The sequence below is a fragment of the Alosa pseudoharengus genome, unplaced genomic scaffold (assembly GCF_046254945.1).
Source record: "Alosa pseudoharengus isolate Yale_2024_CS ecotype anadromous, Long Island Sound unplaced genomic scaffold, YU_APseudo_1.1 YU_APseudo_1.1_scf_22, whole genome shotgun sequence".
Lineage (NCBI taxonomy): Eukaryota > Metazoa > Chordata > Actinopteri > Clupeiformes > Clupeidae > Alosa > Alosa pseudoharengus.
Genome location: NW_027468680.1, coordinates 23,444,389 through 23,465,531, shown reverse-complemented (window position 1 = coordinate 23,465,531; position 21,143 = coordinate 23,444,389). Strand labels below are relative to the sequence as shown.

Genomic DNA, 21,143 nt, shown 5'->3' with positions numbered 1-21,143 from the left:
AGTTTGGTATACATTGAATGGCAAACACATTGTTTTAGAGAATTGTGTGGTAGGAGCAGGCTTCACTCAGTCTGTTATTCGTCTTTTTAGAGTGCTAGGCCAAACGTATAACTGATAAGAAAGGAGAAAAAGGCTGCAGTCTGCACAACACTGCCATGTGCGCCATTTTTTGTCCTTTCTTAAACACATTGTTTTAATGAACAAATTTGGAGTGGCAAAATACAATGTTGACCTTTTCTGCTAATGTGATCAGGAGCCATAAGTGGGCAGAGGAGCACTTTTACATTTGTATGTGATAGAAAATGTGGGCATAAAGTTAACATTCATTTTGTGAGATGTGTACAGAGTATACAGGCATACACTGCATATGGATGTTGCTTCATGAAAACAAAGGCATATGACCTGGATATCCCATCTGAATTAAAAACGCTCTGGGGCCACTAGATTCCTAACTAGGAGCAAGTAGTAGCATTAGCTACAGGGCCTATTTACAAAGCCCACTGCCTGAACTCAAGTTCTCAATGGAAGTGGGAAGAAACGACTATGAGCTGAAAAAAGTTCATATTAGCTTATTTCCGGAGAGATACTTTGGATGCAGTGGAAAACTCATTTTGGTGGAGATGGATTTTTGTCTCCTCCTGATACAGACAGAACACCCCGCCACCACCCCCAATCCACCCTGCCCCGTCACCCCCCACCATAGGTGTAATTTCCTGTCACGGCAGGTCGCCGCATCTTTTTCATGCTATCTTGTGTAGGCAGCACTGTCGCCATGGTGACTTGCCAGCCATACTTCCAGCCCCTTGTGAAGCTCCCCCATGTCATTCAGATTTAGGTCAGGGGCCAGGTAGTCGAGAGTTGTCCAATTCTCAACATGTTTCACGCTGCAATTATATCCTAACTTTACCCGAAAGATAGAAACCTGTTTCCTACTAGGCCCATGTGGCATAACGGGGGTGTCGGTGTGGGGGGTTGGTTGCGCATCACTGGTTTAAAGCAACTCTCAGAAGGCAGACGAGGTTATCAGGACTCTACCTGCTCCAGGGACCTCTGCCCCCCCTCTCTCTTTCTCTCTCCTTCCATCTCTCTTTCTTTCTTTCCCTCTGTGTTTTGCTCTGCTGAGGACTGGCACAGAGGAACCATAATTAAGCGTGCCAAGACCTCTCTGGTAGCGTAATGTAAAACATGCATGATTGACACAGTCCAGCAAAACAATTAGACACACCTTCGTGCCGCTGGCTCACCGCCGTTTCCAACAGTTAAATGTCAAACACACATTTCAGCAGAGTGTTGTCATCGCTGTCCTTTCATGAGCTATTTAACGGACTCCACAAAGAAGTTATATGTGGCCTTTGGACGGTTATGTAGTTTTGTTGTGTCTTTGTATAGGTAACAATGTTTTGCATTATGTCTTTACATATGGTAAACGTGTATGAATGTTCATTCACGTCAGAATGTAGAGTACGCTGAAAGGTTCTTTTTATGATGTGGTATTTAACGAAATTAGACCAGCATTTTCTCCAGTCTGTTTATTTATAGTTTGTTCATCTCAACGAAAAAAGAAACAACACATGACATTTCGAGCCCCATCTATTGAAAACATTAGGACTATGCGCCAATGAATGTTTGCCAGAATCTCAAAGGAAGTTTGTCCCCATTGTTTATAACCTTAAAAAATGCACTGTGAGAATGTTTTTGTTGTACGATTTATGAAGTGTATATAATTTAATTGTAAATTAACTGTAAACAGCAATGTATTTGTCTCTCCTCTGGAAATATTATTTAGTAGTATATATATAAATATAAAATATAAATATATTTGAGACGAAACACATAAGCACATTGTACCCTCTTTTTATGTTAAAGTTTTCAGTTTTTATTTTTTTTTAGTTTTTTTTTATTGTGGTACACATTTTGTACAGATGTTATAAAAAGAAACGTATTGACAATAAAAAGGTGCCCCCGCTGTGAATCTCTTTTCCTAGACAGGCATGAGAACAAATCCCGCCGCTGCCGTCTCACTCCAACAGTCCTGCCATCGTTATTATTATTTGCTTTGGACTTTGTCTCATTTTTTTGCCAGCAAAGCAAAGGAGTCAGGAAGTTTCCAGGTGATTCAAGATACCATATTGCATGCTATGACAGAGAGAGAGAGAGAGAGAGAGAGAGAGAGAGAGAGAGAGACGCTAAAAGAAAAAGAGACTGAAAGCAAGACAGGGACTGAGATAGAGAGCATGGAATGTAGAGGGAGACAAAGTCAGACAGGACAAAGGAATGAGAGTTAAAAAAAAAAAAACGGGCGAGACGGGAAAGAGGGAAGAAAGAATAAAAGGCTATCCAGTATTAGTAGGGGAAGTAATGCTTTTGGAATTATTGGATTCTCTTGGGTCGTTCGGTCACATCGCTCCATGAGAAAATACAGTGATGTAGGAGGCTATGGCAAGCTGTCATAGGTTTATAAAAAAAAATGTTGACTTGCTGCCTGAGCAGGAAGTCCTCTTCCCACAGCGGATTGTGATGCTCGTATAAGAGATGTGAAGCTTAAAAATACATTAGTATTAGGTGACACTCAATGCGTCTGAATTGGTATAGCAGTCACAATTTTCTTCAGAATGATGCCATTTTCAGTGCTGCATTTATTTTTGTGGATACTCTCTTAACATACATTAATAATAATAATTTACGTCAGACTCCCTGTGGAATATCTATTTAATCCTGCAAAGAAATGTGAGCATTTAGATGAAGAAACAAATGACGATGGGTGTTTAAAAGATCATTATTGTCATAGACAGATCAACTAACAATTCAACACGCAGTTGCTAAAAGCAACTGACAAAAAGAAAAAGAAAACAACAGTTATTCTGACATCTGTGAGAGTTTGATTAGGAAAGTAAATTTGCTTGAAATGACTCCAGTGCTCTAGTGGACGATGAGACAAAGTTTCCAAATTTGCAAATCCATCACGGATAAAAAATGGCCCATTTAAACTGCTTTATCTCCAGCCAAGCTACACGATAAAGTAACCGATTCCTTGTTAGAGGGTAAAACCAGAATCAACAGACAGAAGGGTGGGTGGGTGCATTTTTGTTATTTAACCTTAAATTGACATTGTAAACACATTTGTATGTTTTTGTTTGTGTGGTTAAAGAGCATGTGAATGTGTTTTTTTGTTATGCAGTTTCCAGTAATGAAAACTAGAATTGTAATCATAAACTTCATCCAAACAAGTTAATTTAGCCTAATGTAGATTGACTTATATACTTAATGTTCTTATATACAGTCTAGCAATTCCTCCGAGGAAGACTGCTAGAAGTCAGCAGTTAAAACATGTTAAGATAAAAGCTTTTTTGTAACCTTTTTTCTAAACTATAAAATCCTAGAACTTGGGTAAGTGCTAATGATTTCACTGTATGGAAACATAAGTTGTTTGATACTATTGTTGTAAACAAACAGTGGCCCCTGACAAACATTAAACATCCCGTTAGTGATTCGGAAAAGGATCTTTCCAAAGGGAAGGCTTTTTTTGTCGATGATATCTAACACTCACTCACTCACACCCAAAGTGTTGTTTAACGACTTGCCATCGTTTGGTAAACACAGCATTTCTGACTGCTGTTTGCCTCAAAACCACCTACAAACAAACACACATGACAAACATGAGGCCATCTACAATCAGGAGCAATTATTTTGTCTAATAAACACGACCATGGCATCACAAGAAAAGGGCACAGCAGACTAAAGTGGTTCAGTATGTGGTAGAATCTTCATGCCTTATATGTCCTTCATGGTGATGACATTTTACATTTTGCAGCTATCTAAAAATGAAGTCACTCTTGAGGACTTGACACAAAGCTACTTGGGAGACAGCACAATGGTGGAACATGCACTTTTTGTAAAACAATAGTTCTTTAATAAACATGTTTTGAGAATTGTGATCTGCAGTTCCAAAATGTCTGTGCTTCTAACTTTGTAAAAGAAAAGAAAGAGCTCTGGAAGAAAGCTCAAAACTGTAAGAGTGATGTCTGCTTTGGCTTCTCATGCACTTCATCCTCGTGATCGCAGAATCCGCAGCAGGGCGATAACATTTTATTCACCTGAGAGGGAGAAAAATATACATGCGACCCTGCTGTGCCAATGTTCGACCACTCAGGATGTATCGAATGATCCTCCACCGGTTTCAAATTCACGGGAAGGCCAGGATAAGAGATGCTATTACAGTGTCAAAACAAAACATAACAAAGGACAGAAAAATATGATCCATCGCAGATGATGCTTCTTGGAAGGAGAGAAAAAAGCCCCATCAAGCCAGAATCTCTCTGGACGGGATCCTCGTCACCACAAGAGAAAGCAACCCACTCTGGAGACGTAAAACAGTAATGCTTGTTTGCTTTGCCACAATTCAATCCACGCAGGCGGGATTACTCCGTTTCCTTCTATGAAATGCCTCTGCCTCATGGTTTAAATCATGAATAAGCAAATTAAGGCGCTTTGTCGTTCTTTTTGATGAGGCCTGGGAGGGAGATTAAAGGGACTCGGCTTCATTGACTTCTTTTAGCTTTACCCAGCCAACAGCAGCACTGAGTGACACGTCATAGGACTCTACAGTCAATCTGGAGCGCCTATCTGTAGGGCAAAAAGTCAAGAAAAGTGAGTGGGATTTATTTTATCCAAAGTTTCAGGGACTAGTGAGGTTTGGGACTCGACGGATGATGCTACCACTAGTTCACCACGCCCCTGAATGCTCACGGTGGCAGAACCTGGCTCAAGGACACCACTTCCTGACTAAGCCTCGTGTTCAGTCAGTGCAGGGGCTAAGGGCTCAGGGTCTGTTTATCCAGAAGTACGGTAGTTTGTTTAAAAGACCTGATCGTCCTTTCCTGTTGAAATCTCAAGTCGTTAAAGGATTTGGCAGTATCATTCTTCTTCTCGCTCTCCAGCTGAGTTTAATTAGGGATTGACGACCAGGAACCCATTCTGGAGATTTAAACAGAGAAAGACAAAGTCGTGTCATGTAAGAAGCTAGCCTACTTCCATGACAGACAGCCTCCAGTAGGCAATATCTAGCATGCTCACAAGAGACAGCCTCCAGTTGGCAATATCTAGCATGCTCACAAGAGACAGACTCCAGTTGGCAATATCTAGCATGCTCAGGGGTGACAATAACCAAAGAGAGGCCGCTGATCTTCTGACTTTTTGAGATAAAAGATGTCCTTTCAGGTGAAAGCAATGTTTGTGTGAAAAATCTGAACAACTCTTACAATGTGTTTTTTTTTCTTCTTGAGGACACTGATATGAACTATAGGCATGGGCAACGTAAACAGAGTGATTTAAAATCTTTAATAATCATATATTACATCTTAAATATTTTGTACAGTGTTTTAACCAGGGCGGAAGTACAACATATACATACAAGTGCTCATTATTCATGATCTTTTGGAACACAAAAATGTTAGGGGTTTAAGTCAATTTGGCAGCTACAGTGTCACAAAAAAAATCTTTCATCACTTCCAAGACACACACACACCACTAGCTTAATATGAGCCCCTTTCTCATTTTATTTGACCATAAAAAAGGCTGGAAATGTATTTTTAACCAACAGACTTGAGGGTAGGGGTTCACATGAAGGCCACAGGTTGTAAACGGTGACCACCATTTTAACCCTGAGGAAATGACTTGTGTCAAGCTGTGCTCAAAACCACACAGTGCGCCTTTCATATGATGATCAAATGTCCATGGGTTTTCATGGTCTTTTCTGGACAAATGCAAGTATTGGAAAAAACAAAGAGAGAGGGAGGAAAAATCAACCAAATGACTACACAAATGGCCATTTGCCTACGTTTAAACCTGTCAAAAGGAATTCAAATTAATGACTGAGAACTTTGATGCTCATAATTTATGATTCACAAAGGCTGTAATTCTTAGCCATGAACTTAAGCTGTTAACCTAACACTGTGTGCTGCGTTGCCTGATGGCTGGAAAGTTTAAGCCCTTAAAAGATCCAGCGGGTGCTCCTTACAGTAATGTGGGAGACACAGTGAATAGTGAGCATGCAGCATGTGTTGACCAGCTCCATCTCTCCATCTTCTCACACAAGTCATTTCCATGGAGATAAAATGGAGCAGTATCTCCACTGTGACAAAAAGGCTACATGTGCATGGTAAACGATCCTGTTAATAGTAAACAAAATACAGTATAAATTGACTACACAGCATCATATTACACAGCCACTGTCACAATGTAACGGTACTATTTCAGTGTGTAACATATCGCGCACACTGGTACTTTATAATAGCAATAGCATAGAACTAAGATTAGGCTTCGAGCTACTAACACCAAACTAGGGTTACAGTTAGAGCAGGGGTATGTATTGCAAGTCCAGTATCAAAGTGTTGCTGGCATGTTATACTGTATTTGATGGTATAATTACAATGTAACAAGAGCTTTGTAATAGGGCTGCACGATATATCTAAAATCTATCGTTATCGCGATATCAACGCTTGCGATGGACATACCGCAAAGATTACTTAATTTTCGATACATTTTGATACATTTTCTGTGCCGCACGCATTCCATACAGTCTATGGTGTATTCACATTCTGAATGTCAACATATTTTACCAAACCGATACTGTCATCCAGCCCTAGAAGCCCGTCCCCCACCAGTTTAGGTGTGTGGTGTTTTAGGTGTTGAGGCAGGAGCTAAGTCGTGATGGCTGAAGACAGTGAGTCAAGCGAGGTAGGCTACACTTAGGTGAAGAGGAATTGGTGACTAAAAGGAAAAACATGCCTGTTATAGGGAAATATTTTGGTTTTATGAAGGCCGACTTATTACAAACACAGCGCCAAATGCGTTCTCCACCGTGTTCAAATAAACAATTTCTTTCGTTGTTGTTATAGGATCAGAAGATAGCCTATCTGTCTTTCACTGTAAGGCTTGTATTTCATAATTTGCATTTAGCAAAAGCCCCAGACAGCAGCAGAGAGGTAATCAGGATTCGTTATTTGTAAAAGTTGTTTAGCCTACTTTGTTAGCCTGGACTGTGTGATCGCAGCCACTTACTTTCACTTTCCGCTGCCCTCGTAGTCGGCATGCCGGTAGCCTAATAACGTGGGATGCGCAGCGTATGAGGTTACAGACTGGGATACTTAAGATTTTAGATGAGTGACCGCCGCGATATAGCTTAAGTACAGTAGCTTTTTTGCTAGGCCTAGCGAAGGCTGGCAATGTGGAATATTCCGCTGGTTGGTGCGCAAGTATTCAGATTGGCTGTCTATCCGTCTTTTACGAGGATTTTCTTGGAGCACATCTTCCACACAACTTCGATAGCCTAGTCAGTGGGTATCTTGTCCACCTAGGCTACATAATATACTGCTCAAAAAATTAAAGGAACACTTACAGTTTTCCACAATTGTTCAAACCAATTTTTTGAAACCTTCCACCCTTCTCTCCATTCTCAAACTACATTCACAGAATGTCTGACAGTTCTTGCAAAATAAAACACTCGCCTTAAAAGTTTTCCTCTGCTCAGAATCAAACAGTGTCAGCACCAATCCAGTGTATGATTAAAGTGTCCCCTTAATTTTTGAGCAGTATATTTTATATTGTTTATGTAGAAAATTATACATTTATTTCTGTAATTATACATTTACCCCCCACCCTTCAGTCTATGTTAGCAGCAAGTAGAATGGAGAAAAACATTAAATATTTAAATATCGCAAGTTATATCGTTATCGCAGTACTCAATAATGTTATCGCATATCGCATGTTTTCCTAATATCGTGCAGCCCTACTTTGTAATATTCAGTGATAGCACAAAAAAGATCTATCTAAAAGCATTGTTGAATAGAATGTCCTATAATGGCCACAGCAACGCTATAGGTCCTTGAGGTCAGTATGGAGCCAGTCAGTGACCATGTCTGCCATTTGTTTCCCCGCATCCAGAACAAATGCGTGACGAAGTCCGTTCTCACACAGGCGGATGTCTCCAGTGGGAAAGTCTCTTTTTATATCGTGGTAATACTGCACCGGGCACCAGTGGTCAGTCGCTCCGTAGTAGAATATAAGCTAGAGGGTAGACAGGACAGGATTAAAGGTATAGCAGAGGGCTTGCTGGGAAAAGAGAAGGAAAAAAGCACATGCTAAACTGGAGATCCAATTGGGATCCCAGTGATTTAAACTCCTAACCAGGGGGTCATTTCTAGAAAAGTTAGCAACGACGTTGCTCAACCACCATGGTACGACGCAACTTGCGACCAAACAACGACACTGTTACACCTGTTTCCAGAAAGCATCGTACCTGTGTCGCAATTCGCTACCTCCGACGTTCGAACACCATAGTTCCAACAACGTTGTTGATGATGCAGCGATACATATCATTGGTGGAAACAGTGGCAACGTGTAATACCCCACCCCCTAGAAATGTTCTGTCACGGCCTATGTCGACATGTTTCTAATCTAAACCGAGTGATTAATGCTGGTATTGTCATTGCCATCAGCCAAAACCTAAACCTATTGCAAGCATAGAAAACAGTTAACTTAAGCAGACCAATATGAGTCATTATTTGTGTTATATATCTGTGTTGGAAAAAATATATAGCCTGGACAAATACCTGGGTATCCCATAGGGTTATTAACTGTCTCGTGGCTTAACGGCAGCGCGTTGGTGCACTGCGCGCTCGGCCGGAGTTCGCATCCTATCTCTTCTTTTCATCTCTGAGTAAAAGTAGGCCTACGAGACACAACAATAGGTTTTGACCATACATATTTATGTATATAGTTACTCTACATCGAGAGACCATAGGTACAATACATCAGTCAAAAACAATTGAATCTACATGTCACACTAGTTCATCTGCAGGTAGCGAGAAGCAAGAGGACAATCTCACATCATAAGAAAATCGAACCTACAACGTTGGGATAATAAGTCATCTGATTTAGCCACTACACCATTTAACACTGCTGCTGTTAGGGACTGTGAAGATTATAATACTAAAATCAAGGCAATACTTTAATTAACATAAATAGCAAGAATGAGCCCAGTAGAGGAGCAGTGTCTTAATCAGAATTAAGCTACAGGATAGATCGATCAATCATTGAGTCACGAGATAAACATCCACTTCGCAAATTTTGGTTAGGCGGTTGTGATTTTTGGTTAGGCGCTCCGGACACCAACAGGAACTACCAAGGAACGACACAAGTGCGACTGCCTAGGGGCAGTAGTTCAAACGACCAAACTTTGCGTCCTTGTTTGCGATTGAGAGTTCGAACTACCCTTTCTAGAAACACCAAATCCAAGAACGATGGAGCGTACTACCGAGGTTGCGACGCAAGTTAGCAAACGATGCTTTCTGGAAACGACCCCCAGATTAGGCTTTGAGAGAATGCTATGCTCTTCCATGGCCTGCAGGCTTATAGCTGTACTCCGCGGTGGCAAGTCTATCTTTATGATTAATGTCCTGATATCCAAGCTGATTAGGTATCAGTGTTCATGTGTGAAAGTCAGACAATTCCAAAATCACAGTCCAGTTAAACAAGACGTCAGGATGAGATTCAACAGTCAAATCCATTTCATCCGTCTAAATACTGTTAAAAATGTAAACAGGAAATAAGCCTGTGAATGTCTTTGATTGCTAGCGTACTGCATTGTGCACTGTAAAGCAAAACGATGACTCCAGCGATCCCCCTGGTGTAAGGCTGTGCAGTCACAGCAGTTCCTAACAGGTGGCTGTGGGAAGAGGCTGTTTATATAACAATCAACACCTCCACATGGCTCCCAGGGCCACATGGATCATGGTAAACATATACAAGATTACATGAGCAGAGAGCCCAGCCTGCCCTGCTGCCAAGTCTGCAAACCAAACCCATATTTCTCATGTTTTGGCAGCTATCTGGTCTATTTCACTCTGCTTTTGCTTCCCCTCCCTCCTCATCTCCTGGTAACGAGTGACCCCCCCCCCCCCCCAAGAGTCTTGCCCTGACGGGTGAAGCTAGCCAGGGCGACGGCACGCATCAATGGGAAAAGACTGCCATGCTATCACCTTTTTAAGCGACAACAGATCAAGTCAACAGGCCATCAACAGCTGCCCCCACCAACACCCTCTCTCCGCCCTTTCCCCTGCCTGTGCACGTGGTCTCTGCTTAGCATCAGAGACAGGGCGTCCACGCACACCACGGCGAGAGAAAGACAGAGCAAAGGGTTCGGCGCTTCCATGCATTACACAAAACTTGTCTCAGACAAAGTAGAACGCCAGGGAAAGCTTGTGCAGTTAGAGAGGGTGTGTGGTGTGTGTGTGTGTGTGTGTGTGTGTGTGTGTGTGTGTGTGTGTGTGTGTGTGTGTGTGTGTGTGTGTGTGTGTGTGTGCGTGTGTCTGTACGCATATGTGTGTGTGATATAGACCCTTCACATGGAGCTGTCGGAGACGCTGGGCCTCCCCTGACTTAGCCCCTGGCTCGTTATCTGCTCCTGCTGGAGGGGTCAGTGGGGTCGCCGCCTCCGCTGGAACATCTTCAGTGAGTGGCAAGTTGCCTTTGATCACGGCGGGTATGCACACCGACAGCACTCGCTCCTTTTTAGGGGCAACTTTAGGGCCTTTTCCGGTTTGGGATTTCCCTCAACTTGCTGTGTATGTATGTGAGTGTGTATGTGCGTGTATATGTGCATGTGTGTGTGTGTGTGTGTGTATATCTGGCCTTTGTAAATGCCAGCGTTGGTTTCCATGCCTTCCGTGTCTGGTGTGCATCTACACGCTTGCTTCGGTGAGGACAGATAAGCGTCCGAGGTTGCAAAGTCCAAGAACATATAAGGATGTGTGTATGGGGTAAGAGAGGTAGGCAGACTATACTTTGTTTTTTAAATCACCTGATCCAGTGGCCTACTAGATTGAATGCCACAAGCGTAAGAGGGCTAAACAATAAATTACATTAAAAATAGCTTCAAAAGCATGACGGCAATCCCAAATGTGTGGAGAGCGTTTGTTACCTTGTTCAGGTTTTGCCGGATAGTTGCGTTTTCCCTCTCCAGGACCATCCTCATCTCCTGGCTGCCCATATACATGGCGTTAGCTGAAGACAAACACAAAACAACAGTTCCACAATCCACAATTCCACAATCAACTACAGTAACATCTCCCACCGCATCTTCCCCCTGGCCAGCTTTGTGTCCAGATGTGGGCCACCCCGTCCGTCTGGCCAGTGTCTCCACACCCCACGCACTCTGCCAACCATTACTCTCCTTGTCACCCCTTTTGAGGCCTGACTGGAGAACACTATGAGCCCTTTCTTAGCTTGAGCAATTGGCCATTATCGGTTCCCACCAATGTTCCCAATCAACTCTAACTCTCTTATACCGACGCCAGTAAGTTAACCAGAAATTAGAATAATGACATCCATGCTGTTCTCCAAACATTGCTGTTGGGTTTTGCGCTAAATTATAGCATCTGCAGCAGTTCTGGGATAAATGTTTTTAGATGGGAGAGAAATGTAATAATGTCAGAGAAATATGAAAATGTCAAGACATGTCAGACTACCTCATAGATGCCTGACTGGCCTGAGACAACAGGATTAAAGGCATTCTCACTGGGATTTGGTCCACTTGAAGTGACTAATATTCGGATATAGAGAAGACTACATTGGTCATTAGACTAAGACTCAGCGATGATGTCTTGACTGTAACATTAAAATAATATTTGCCGTGACAAGAAGCACTTGAGACGACTCTACGTATTTCTCTACATTTCAATGACTCAGATACACGCAGCAGTACAAAACTCTACAACCCTTTGGTGGTCCAATTCAATGATTGAACTTATTGTCCAACTTAAATAATTAAATAGTTAATTGTTTTCCAGTACTTTGAGTCCAGGGAATTTAGTGATCATCCTCGTCGGGAGCTTTGAATATCTGTTGCATTTCTGTGTGCTTGAATTGGTCATTAAAATCAGAATATGTCTGAAACAACAGGAAAAGATACTGTATCTCTCAGCTTTGGAGTTGTTTTCCCCCGCATATAACCCTGGTCTGACACCATGACCTGCTACATCTGGCAAGCGCTCGATTAAAACAACAAGACTAGGACACGAACACGGCCGAGATCTTTGAATTTGGAATTAATGGTTCACAACAAACTGTAAAAGCAAACAGAACAGAAAAAAAGGTGAAAACACAAAGAAAAACGTCCCTCCCCAGAGTAGCCTTGTGATTCCTTTGATCCTACGTTCCGTCAGATCACAGTATGTTCTTTTTTTTTTTTTTTATTAAAACCATTAACGGATGCACACATTTTTCGAGCCCCATTTTCCCCCCTCCTGTGCACGAGAGAACATAGCTTGCTGCCATTTCCACTTTCTCTGCGGCAGCCTGAACATAAGGCAGAATCCCCCTGAGCTGCCTAAGGCACACGGCCCACATCTATGGGGCTCGTGACAAGATGACCCCAGAAACATCCCCGGGAAAAACCTTTCGCTCCGAGCCAAAAAGCGGGCTGGATGCGAGGGTCTCATCATTCACCACCGTAGCCTCACATTCCGCTCTGTATGGTCTGCATATTATACTGTCCTCCCTGATCGGGTCGGGTCCGCTGTGGTCTGCTCTGCTCTAGTCTGGTCCATCTTCTAGCTCCAGTCGGGAGTTGTTAACATAGTTTTCCCAGGAGGTGAAGAGCAGGGAGGGAGAGAGGGTGAGAGGGAGAAAAAAGAAGAGAGAGAGAGAGAGTGGGTGTCGGGGGTGGGATGGGGGTCCTCAGATTACCGGCTTTGTGGGGTTGGCCTGGAAAGGAAGCAAGGGTGATCTTGCACATCCAGGTCAGACCCCCCTTCCGTAAATTAATCATAATCTGTGCGTTGTGTGGTGCTACGTAGCTGCAAGGCGGCTGTTCAAAAAGGTTGGATGTCAAAAGAACGGAGAGGAACAAAGAGAAGTCAGAGAAAAAAAAAATCCCCAGCTTTTACAACCCTAGAGGTGGTGAAGTGAGAAACGTGAAGATTTAAACTGCGAGGGCCACGAGCGTGTAAAAACAGAGGGAGGGTCCGTCATATATCACGGCGCTGTTAATCCTTTCAGGTAGTTTCCCACTTCTTCTGAGACTGTGGCGGAGAGTTCAGTGGCACGGCGCTCTCTGGAGAACTGGGTAATTGTGGTGGGGTAAGGAGCTTGGCATTGGATCAGTGATTTACAGCAGAGCCAACTGCATGAATATGGGCTTTGTATGGCCATATGTACATAAGTCTAGATGTCTAAATGTGGCATGTGTGTGTGTGTGTGTGCACGTGTATGTGACTGTGTATGTGTATGTATGCGTGTGTGTGTGTGTGTGTGTGTGTATGTATGTGTATATGTAGAGGTCAAAGACTGCTATGAAAATGGAAACTCTACAGATGTGAGTCACACACACACAATATGGAGTTTACTGATAATCAACAGAAGTTCTGTTTTCTCTTGATGTAAATGAGTCACAGCACTACCGAAACATGGATTCCTAGTAATCGCCATCCCCACATCGCCACAAGTGTGACACGCCACTTTAATGGTGTGATGGAGGAGGAGAGAAGGTTGGAGAATCCTGAAAGCAGTTAGTCTCTCCCTCTCTCTCTCTCTCTCTCACACACACACACACACACACACACACACACACACACACACACACACACACACAATAACAAGACACAAATTCCCCGGCATTGTCTCATCTTGCATCTCTGTGTGTGTGTGCAGTCTGAGCGCCGCATGGTTTCGTTTTTCTGCTACCTGACTGGGTTTGGCTGGCTAGCTACTCTAGCGTGTGTGTGTGCATGTGTGTGTGAGGCTGTTCTCCAGCAAAGACAAAGCCAAATTACATGGACACAACTGCACGCTAGCCAAGCTGAGTGACCCTTTAGACATCTGATGGGGGCCAGGAGGGATTCATGCAGTGGCCATCACTAAAGTGCCCATTGCGCGTGTGTGTGTTGTGTGTGTCTGTAAACTCTGTATGTGTGTGTGTGTGTATCTGTTTGTGTGTGCATGTGTGTGTGTGTGTGTGTGTCTGGTGTGTTTGTATTTCGAGAAACAAAAAATGGTGTGCAACATGCAACACTACTCTCTTTATTTTAGTGCTTGCAAACACCTATCTACAGTGACAAAGCACACTCACATACACACACACACTGGTCTCAGTGGTTTTTTGGACACACATACACCTGATTTTTAGGGTCTGATAGCATTCAAGGGTAAAGTCAGGAGAGCTAAAGCCAGCATGGCCCATAACAACCATAACAAGCACAAATATCACAGACAGAAACCCATTTACCTCATTTTCAGCCCCTTAACACGAATCACACACACACACGAATCACACACACACACACACACACACACACACACGCACACACACACACACCTTATGGCCTAAAATGCACACACTCTATTTCAAGTAAACCGCACACAATAACACAAATGTATGTGTCTTCCAAAGCCCTATGTGATGTGAAAGCCATACAATTACTGACATAGAGAACACTATCAGAAATGACCACATATCATTTCTCTCACTGAGTAATACTAGAAACGGGTCTTGAAAAGGGTATGAATGAGGCCCCTATGTCTAACTTTAACGCTATGACACAAGAGTCCTTCTGGTCTACTTCTCATGACTGTAGATCACACCCCAAATTAGTCAGAGTTGGGGGCAGGGGTGGGGACAGGGGTGGCACAGGGCAAATTCATAGTCATCCATGTAGGAGTGAGAGATTGAAAACAACAGTGAGTTTTCTATGATGGGTTCCAGTAAAAAAAAGGCATTCGGGGGCGGTGTGGCGCAACTGGCTACAGCATCAGTACCACATTGGGGTCCAAGTGCCCATGGGGACTTGCGTTCGAGTTCGACCCGGGTCATAAGACCTTCACCTGTAGGGGACAGTCATGAGCAAGCAAGAGAAACCTGCTAGTCAATTTCGAGGGCAAGAGTGAAGGCGGCGGACACCAGTGCGTGAGTAGAACAGAGGAGAGGCACATCCTGAAGCCAGGCTGCACAATCCAACAGGGCTGCTTGATTCTGAGAAATCCACTGGTCTGTATCACTTATCTTGCAGGGGGGGTTGGGGGGGGGGTAGTGGTGGAAGAGAGTGGTGTGTGTGTGCGTGTGTGTGTGTGTGTGTGTGTGTGTGTGTGTGGGGGGGGGGGGGTATGGAGGGCGAGCAGGGCAAGGCATTCCAACGCAATTTACACCTCCTCACACATGTGCCTGGTTAGCTGTTGACAGAAGGCACAGTGGAGAGGGGGGAGGGGGGGGAGCAGGGGATCAGCGAGTGCCATGCACTGGGCTCTCCTCTTCTACCGTCTGAGCTACCATGCACTGGGCTCTCCTCTTCTACTGTCTGAGCTACCATGCACTGGGCTCTCCTCTTCTACCGTCTGAGCTACTTGAAAGCCCAAGAAGTTGCAAGAAGGATCAGGCCAGGATCACTCACAGGGCAGGTCTGCTACTGGGTCACACACACACACCGACACACACACACACACACTCACAATAATCGGACTTTGAACTGCGGACACGATGACTTGCAATTGGACGTTATAATAGCTTCCTTGATTTTTTTTTTATTTTCTGACCAAACATGTATTTAAGCTTGGAAAAACTGTGACTACACATCATAGACCTCTGCACTCTGAGTCAATGCCTGTAAAAGTGTGGAAATATATTGATGGGAAAGTTACTATTGGGTTGAAATATGCCAAGCGTGGGGAATAGGAAAATAGCTGGAGTGGCACTGCCACCCTGAGTTCCAAGGTGACCAGACAATAAAGTGTCTTTAAATGAAGCCAGTCCTTCCATTATTGCTCATCCCCCAACAATGTGTTAATGTGTTTCCATTTAGCCTTTATGTTAGCGAAGGAAGGGCCGATTAATGAGACAGTTATGTTTGTTCATTTCAATAACACATGCCTCCGCAAAGGAGCCCGCAGTCAGCCACAATAAGATCCCAAAGTCTCTTTTCCTCTGTTTGTGGCGCATGGTGGGTGGCCCCTCCTCCCTCGCGGTCCTTCCATGCTGAAAACAAGCTGTCCACAATAGCAGAGTCCTGCGCTAATGCTGTGAGAGGTGCGGAGAGAGGTGTCGACTCCATCGGTCAACGTGAGCCCTCTTTGGGCGACGACAGCTGATCCACTAATGACAAATCTACAGCTGGTGATGTCAAACGTTTGCTGTGTCATATTGGGGGGGTCATGCTGTTTTGAACTAAGCTGTAGGTTTAAGTGCATTATTATCTTCCTCTCTCTCTCTCTCTCTCTCTCTCTCTCTTTCTCTCTCTCGATGTATGCCATTTTGTAGCGGGGTCTATTCTGTGCCAGGGTGCTTTGTGGGCCAATAAAAATCCCTGAAAAAGACACAAAGGCATAAAACATACCTAAACAAACACCTTGCCCCCAGATATGAGGTCATGCACAGACAACAGTCCAATATTCTCCACTATACTCACGGGGGAAGAATCAAAGAGGAAAGAGTGGTCTGTGTGTGTCTGCTAAATCAGGAATTTGTGTGGTCAACTTTGATATGACATTCTAAAAATGACTCCTCAATAGCGACCATATTTCAATCATTATATCTGCTTTCTTTTGATGATTTTATCCCCTCTAGTGTTTTTCCAGAGAGGTATTGAATTGAGTGGTCTGATTTTTATACAACCGTTGCGTGCTTTGGTCACTGTACCTTTTGTACTGTAGATGCTCAAGCAAAACAAAAATATGGCTGTCCAATATGGCAAACAAATGCAGTATACGCTAAACCAAAAGGTATTTGTTAAGTAACGGCATGACTGAATTTAAGAGTCTCTATTCTTTTATGTATCGGCTGTAGTTATAACATTCACAACTAGTACTGACTCTATCCAAGTCAACTAAAATCACTACAGAAATGATAAAACATATTTAATTCTAAACTACTATATAATCACACCAATACTTACTGTATAGAAATAGTAACAACAATCAAAGATTGTTAAATGGCGAAAGCTCTGCATTTAACTTAGGTCTCCTACTGCAATGTTGATGTGTGTGTCTGTGTTTCTTTCTTTTATGGGCTATCTGGTTACTTATTGTGCAACCAGCGCTGTCTGCAGCTGCTCGCCCATATGCCTCTCCCCACGCGCCCGTGGAGGAGACGTCCTGCGGGAGCTTGGCTGCTCCTGGGCCCTGTGCTGCGCTGCGCTGCGTGAGCCGCCACTCTCTCTCTCTCTAGGGGTCCACACAGACAGATGCTCGCAGGTCTCCCCAAAAAGGTGAGAGCCACTGCTGACAGACAGACAAGTTGGCTTGGGAGTTTTACAAAGAGAATGTGCTTGTCGTATGGTGGTATAAAACTCCCTACCTACCCCCCCTTCCCTCCCTCCTCCCACCCACTAAACATATTTGGCCTGCTAGTGTTAGCTATTATTTGGCCATCATCTTATCAAGTCCATCATGGTCTACCACAGATGTGGAACAGCAGAGTTTTGTTCAAAATTGGCTAGTGGTGGCCAATTGTTGCCAAATTTCAGAACAACAGTGACATTATTGTGTCGTAAATTGCGGCTCACCGCTGGTTTGGTTGGGCGATTGTCGGTGAAAGCTACGGATGTTCGGCATCCATTTGGAAATGAGATAATAGTGAGCGATGGCCTTTTTGATAATCATCGTGCTGTCAAGGGGACTTCTGAAACAGTTATCACTCAGTCAGTCATTGGCTCGTGGTAGGCCGGTACGTTCCAGGAGGTCTCGCGGTGACGGGCTTTGACCAGATCAGAACCCTGGGTTTCCACACTTGGACCGGCGTCTTGGGCCCAGATGAGTCGGGGCATAATGGGAATATGTTTTTGTCAACAGTTCATTACAGGCCTGCCCTGCGTGTCTTCATTGGTGATCTTATGAGGGGGCTGCGCCAGCTCGGTGGACTTGCATGTGAGCGCAGGCTGGGCTTACTGCCTTGGACAGCCTCGGAGGGTAGAGAACGATCTGCTCCTGTCTTGACTACATTAGAGCAAAATATAAAAGAGAACACACACACACACACAAAAAAATCTTAACACTGGCAACCCTGTAGGAACCAATAATGCTCAGTTTAGCTGATGACTTGCAGCCTTGTTTGTACATGCAATAGCAAGGCATCAATGGGGAGCTCAAAGCACACACACAAACACACACGCACGCACACACACACAAACACACACACAGGCACATGCTCACACAAACACACAGGCACATTGTCTGGTAATTATGAAAGACAAGCCTGTCAACAAACTCACACATGGCTTTTCTTTTCACCGCACTCAAGCCCAATGCCGCAGAATGTCTAGCATACTTGTGCATGTGTGTGGGACGATAGACTGCCTGGGTTTGTGTAAACACATCAAGGTCAGCGCCAGAAAGAAGGCCAGACCAAGCTAAATGGGGGTCAGGGAGTGGGTACACAGAACGCTAAAGGGAATGGTGGTAGCGTTTTGTGCTGCCGTGTTGATTTGCTAAAGGAGGAACATCATAAAGTCGTTTAGCGGAGGCACACGGAGCAGGGCAGGACCTTTTGCATCCCTACTTCAATGGGTACCATGGCAGAAAAACGCAACCAAGAGGAACGGCCCAGCTGTAGACAGCTCCATGCACGAAGACCAAGCTCGCGATACAAAGGAGCGTACACACTAGTGATGTTAAAAAGGGAAAAAATAGAACAGAACAGATCAATTTCACTTGATCCTAGTGCTGATACATGTTTTAGGAGCACTAATCAAAGCGTTCTGCTTCTGCTGCATTAAGTGCTAAAAAACAGGGCTTGTTGGTCTATCGTTCAAAGCATATGGTACACACACAGTGGACTGTGTGTGTTGTCAGGTGTTTACACATGTACGGCCATGTGTGTGTCAGTATATATTCACAAATGTATCATGTGTGATTGTATTTATGTGCATTTTGTGTGCATGCACACGAATGCATGTGAATATGTTCACACATGTGATTGTGCGTGCATGTAAGCACACGTGCGTTTGTAAATGAGGGAAAGCGAGCGAGTGAGCGAGCAAGTGTGTAGCTCTTGCTGTTGTTCCTCGAAGCAGAAACAGGTGTCTGGACGAGTTCCCCAGGCTGCCTCAAGCCAAGGGGATGGGAGGGGGGAAATCACACTCATACACAGAACGCAAAGGTGCCAGGCTGGAAGCTCCACAGCTTTCCCCCGCCAGGCTGCATGTCAGTGGGATACAGTCTCCACAAACCCCCCCCACCCACCCACCCAGCCACCTCCACCTTCCTGCTCCAGTCCTCCAACTCCATCAGGGCGGGGAGTGTGAACTCACCTTCAGTTTAATACTGCTTCCATACTCTCTCTCTCTCATGATCTCTCCCTCTTTCTAGATCTCTCTCTCCATCTCTCATGATCTCTCCCTCTCCCTCTCTCATGATCTCTCTCTTTCATAATCTCTCTCCCTCTTTCTCTCTCTCTCCCTCCCCCCAACCCCCCCCCCCCCTCGCTCTCTCTCCCTCCCTCTCGTGATCCTGTCGAGAGATAAGGGCGACAAGACTAAGATGCGAGGAGGCCGCATCAAACACAGCGCAGACAGAGAGTAATGGCCTGCCCTGCGTAGCTCGCCCCCGTGAGTAGGCCAGCTGGTGGTGGTGGTGGGCTACACCATGCTGGATCAGGCCCCCATGCTGCACTGTACATTCTCTGAATAATTACTGCGGAAAAGGTCGTGGGGAAGGAGTAAAACCATGTGTGAACGCTAGCGGAGTAATGTAAAAGGACCGCGCTGAGAAAATGTTAAGCGAAACAATCTCTGAACGATGTCCAAAGTGCTCAGCCCGAGCACGGTGGGATTGGGGGTGGGGGGGGGGGGGGGGGGGGGGTTTTGGTGGAAGTGGACGAATGAGGACAACTGAATTTCTTTTTTTTCCCTTTAAGAACACTCGTCCACTCATTTGAAGGCGATCTACCCGTGAGCAAAGGGGGTGCTGAGCGGACTCTTAACAGGCAGTTAGCGAGAGCGTATCAACATCCTCCACGAGAGATGGTATTTCAGAGAAAATAAATATTGAAATGTACGCAGGAAGTTCCATTTAATCGCAACATGTTTTCTTAATTATGTCTGTCAACTCACCATTAATTTTGTATGTAATATAAGACAGAGAATGAGTGCAGCTTTTCAGTTCTGTAGTCAAAGGCCACTGCTCAATAGTGCAAAACCCTCGGAGAAAAAAAGAAAGCCGAGAAAAAAAACGACATAAAAGGAGGAACAAAAAGAGAAAACAATGAGTACCACCTGGCGTTTTCAAAGAATGCGAAAATATTTCTTAATCAAACCTTACTGCAGCAAAGAACTCCAAATGTTTTGAGTCTTCTTCTGTGAGAACAAAACAAAATGGAATTAAGAAGAAAAAAACACATCTTGGACGTTCTCCATAGATGCAATGGGGAAACCCAAAAGGTAATTAATGTAAAAGGGGTATTATTAATTACTATTAAAACCATGTTGATGGGTGAAATTGGGAATGGATATCTTTCGAGAGAGATGGAAAGAGAAATTGGAAATACACCCCCTCCTCCAGAAAAAAATATAATCTCTTAGTAATATTCTTGCAGTTAAACAGAGTGAGGTCTTTGGCAAAGATTCTTCGGCCATCACACCATCAATCATCTCCCCTCCCTCGACAGACAAGGAAAACAGCACACGTTTCGCATGGAGGGAGGACAAAGAAGAACAAGGGAGGAGAAGAAAAAGAAGAAAAACAAAAGAAAGAAATTAGAAGAGAAGCGCAACGACCTGCAGTCCAACTCAACAGAGGCTGCGCCCAGATGATCTGCCTGCCTAAGGAGTGGCATTAATTACCCTGGCCTCTTATCTCTTCCACGATCTGGCTGCGACCGCTAGGGATGCGCACTACAGAGCTGTGATAAATAAAATGCAGGCCTAATCTGCACAGCTGAAATATGCATGTCCTCTTGGCTGCCACTGCAGACAGATATCCACCCCCATCCCCACCAAGAGTCCTCCAAACGCCTCCTTTCCTGGCTGAGCAGAGTGCCTGGATTACAAACAATCGCTCTATCGTCAAACATTTAATGTAGAGACTGTACAGACCTTTAATACGAAGAGAGATTTCATGCTTCCCTGAACTGTCTGGCTCAGGAGGAGATCTGGTGAGCATGAACC

General features: G+C 44.3%; 1 protein-coding gene across 2 annotated transcripts in view; it reads right to left on the bottom strand.

Annotated features, from left to right (window-relative positions):
* Positions 1-7,778: 7,778 nt before the first annotated feature.
* The window catches only part of ldah (lipid droplet associated hydrolase), a 59,483-nt gene continuing 46,118 nt past the window's right edge, over positions 7,779-21,143 (bottom strand). For both annotated transcript variants that reach the window (XM_076299389.1, XM_076299388.1), the window contains 2 exons: positions 10,979-11,061; positions 7,779-8,064 (listed from right to left, as the gene is read on the bottom strand). In XM_076299389.1, the coding sequence (XP_076155504.1) occupies positions 7,873-8,064; positions 10,979-11,061 (275 nt within the window). In that variant the 3' untranslated portion in view covers positions 7,779-7,872. The remainder of the gene's footprint in view (positions 8,065-10,978; positions 11,062-21,143) is intronic.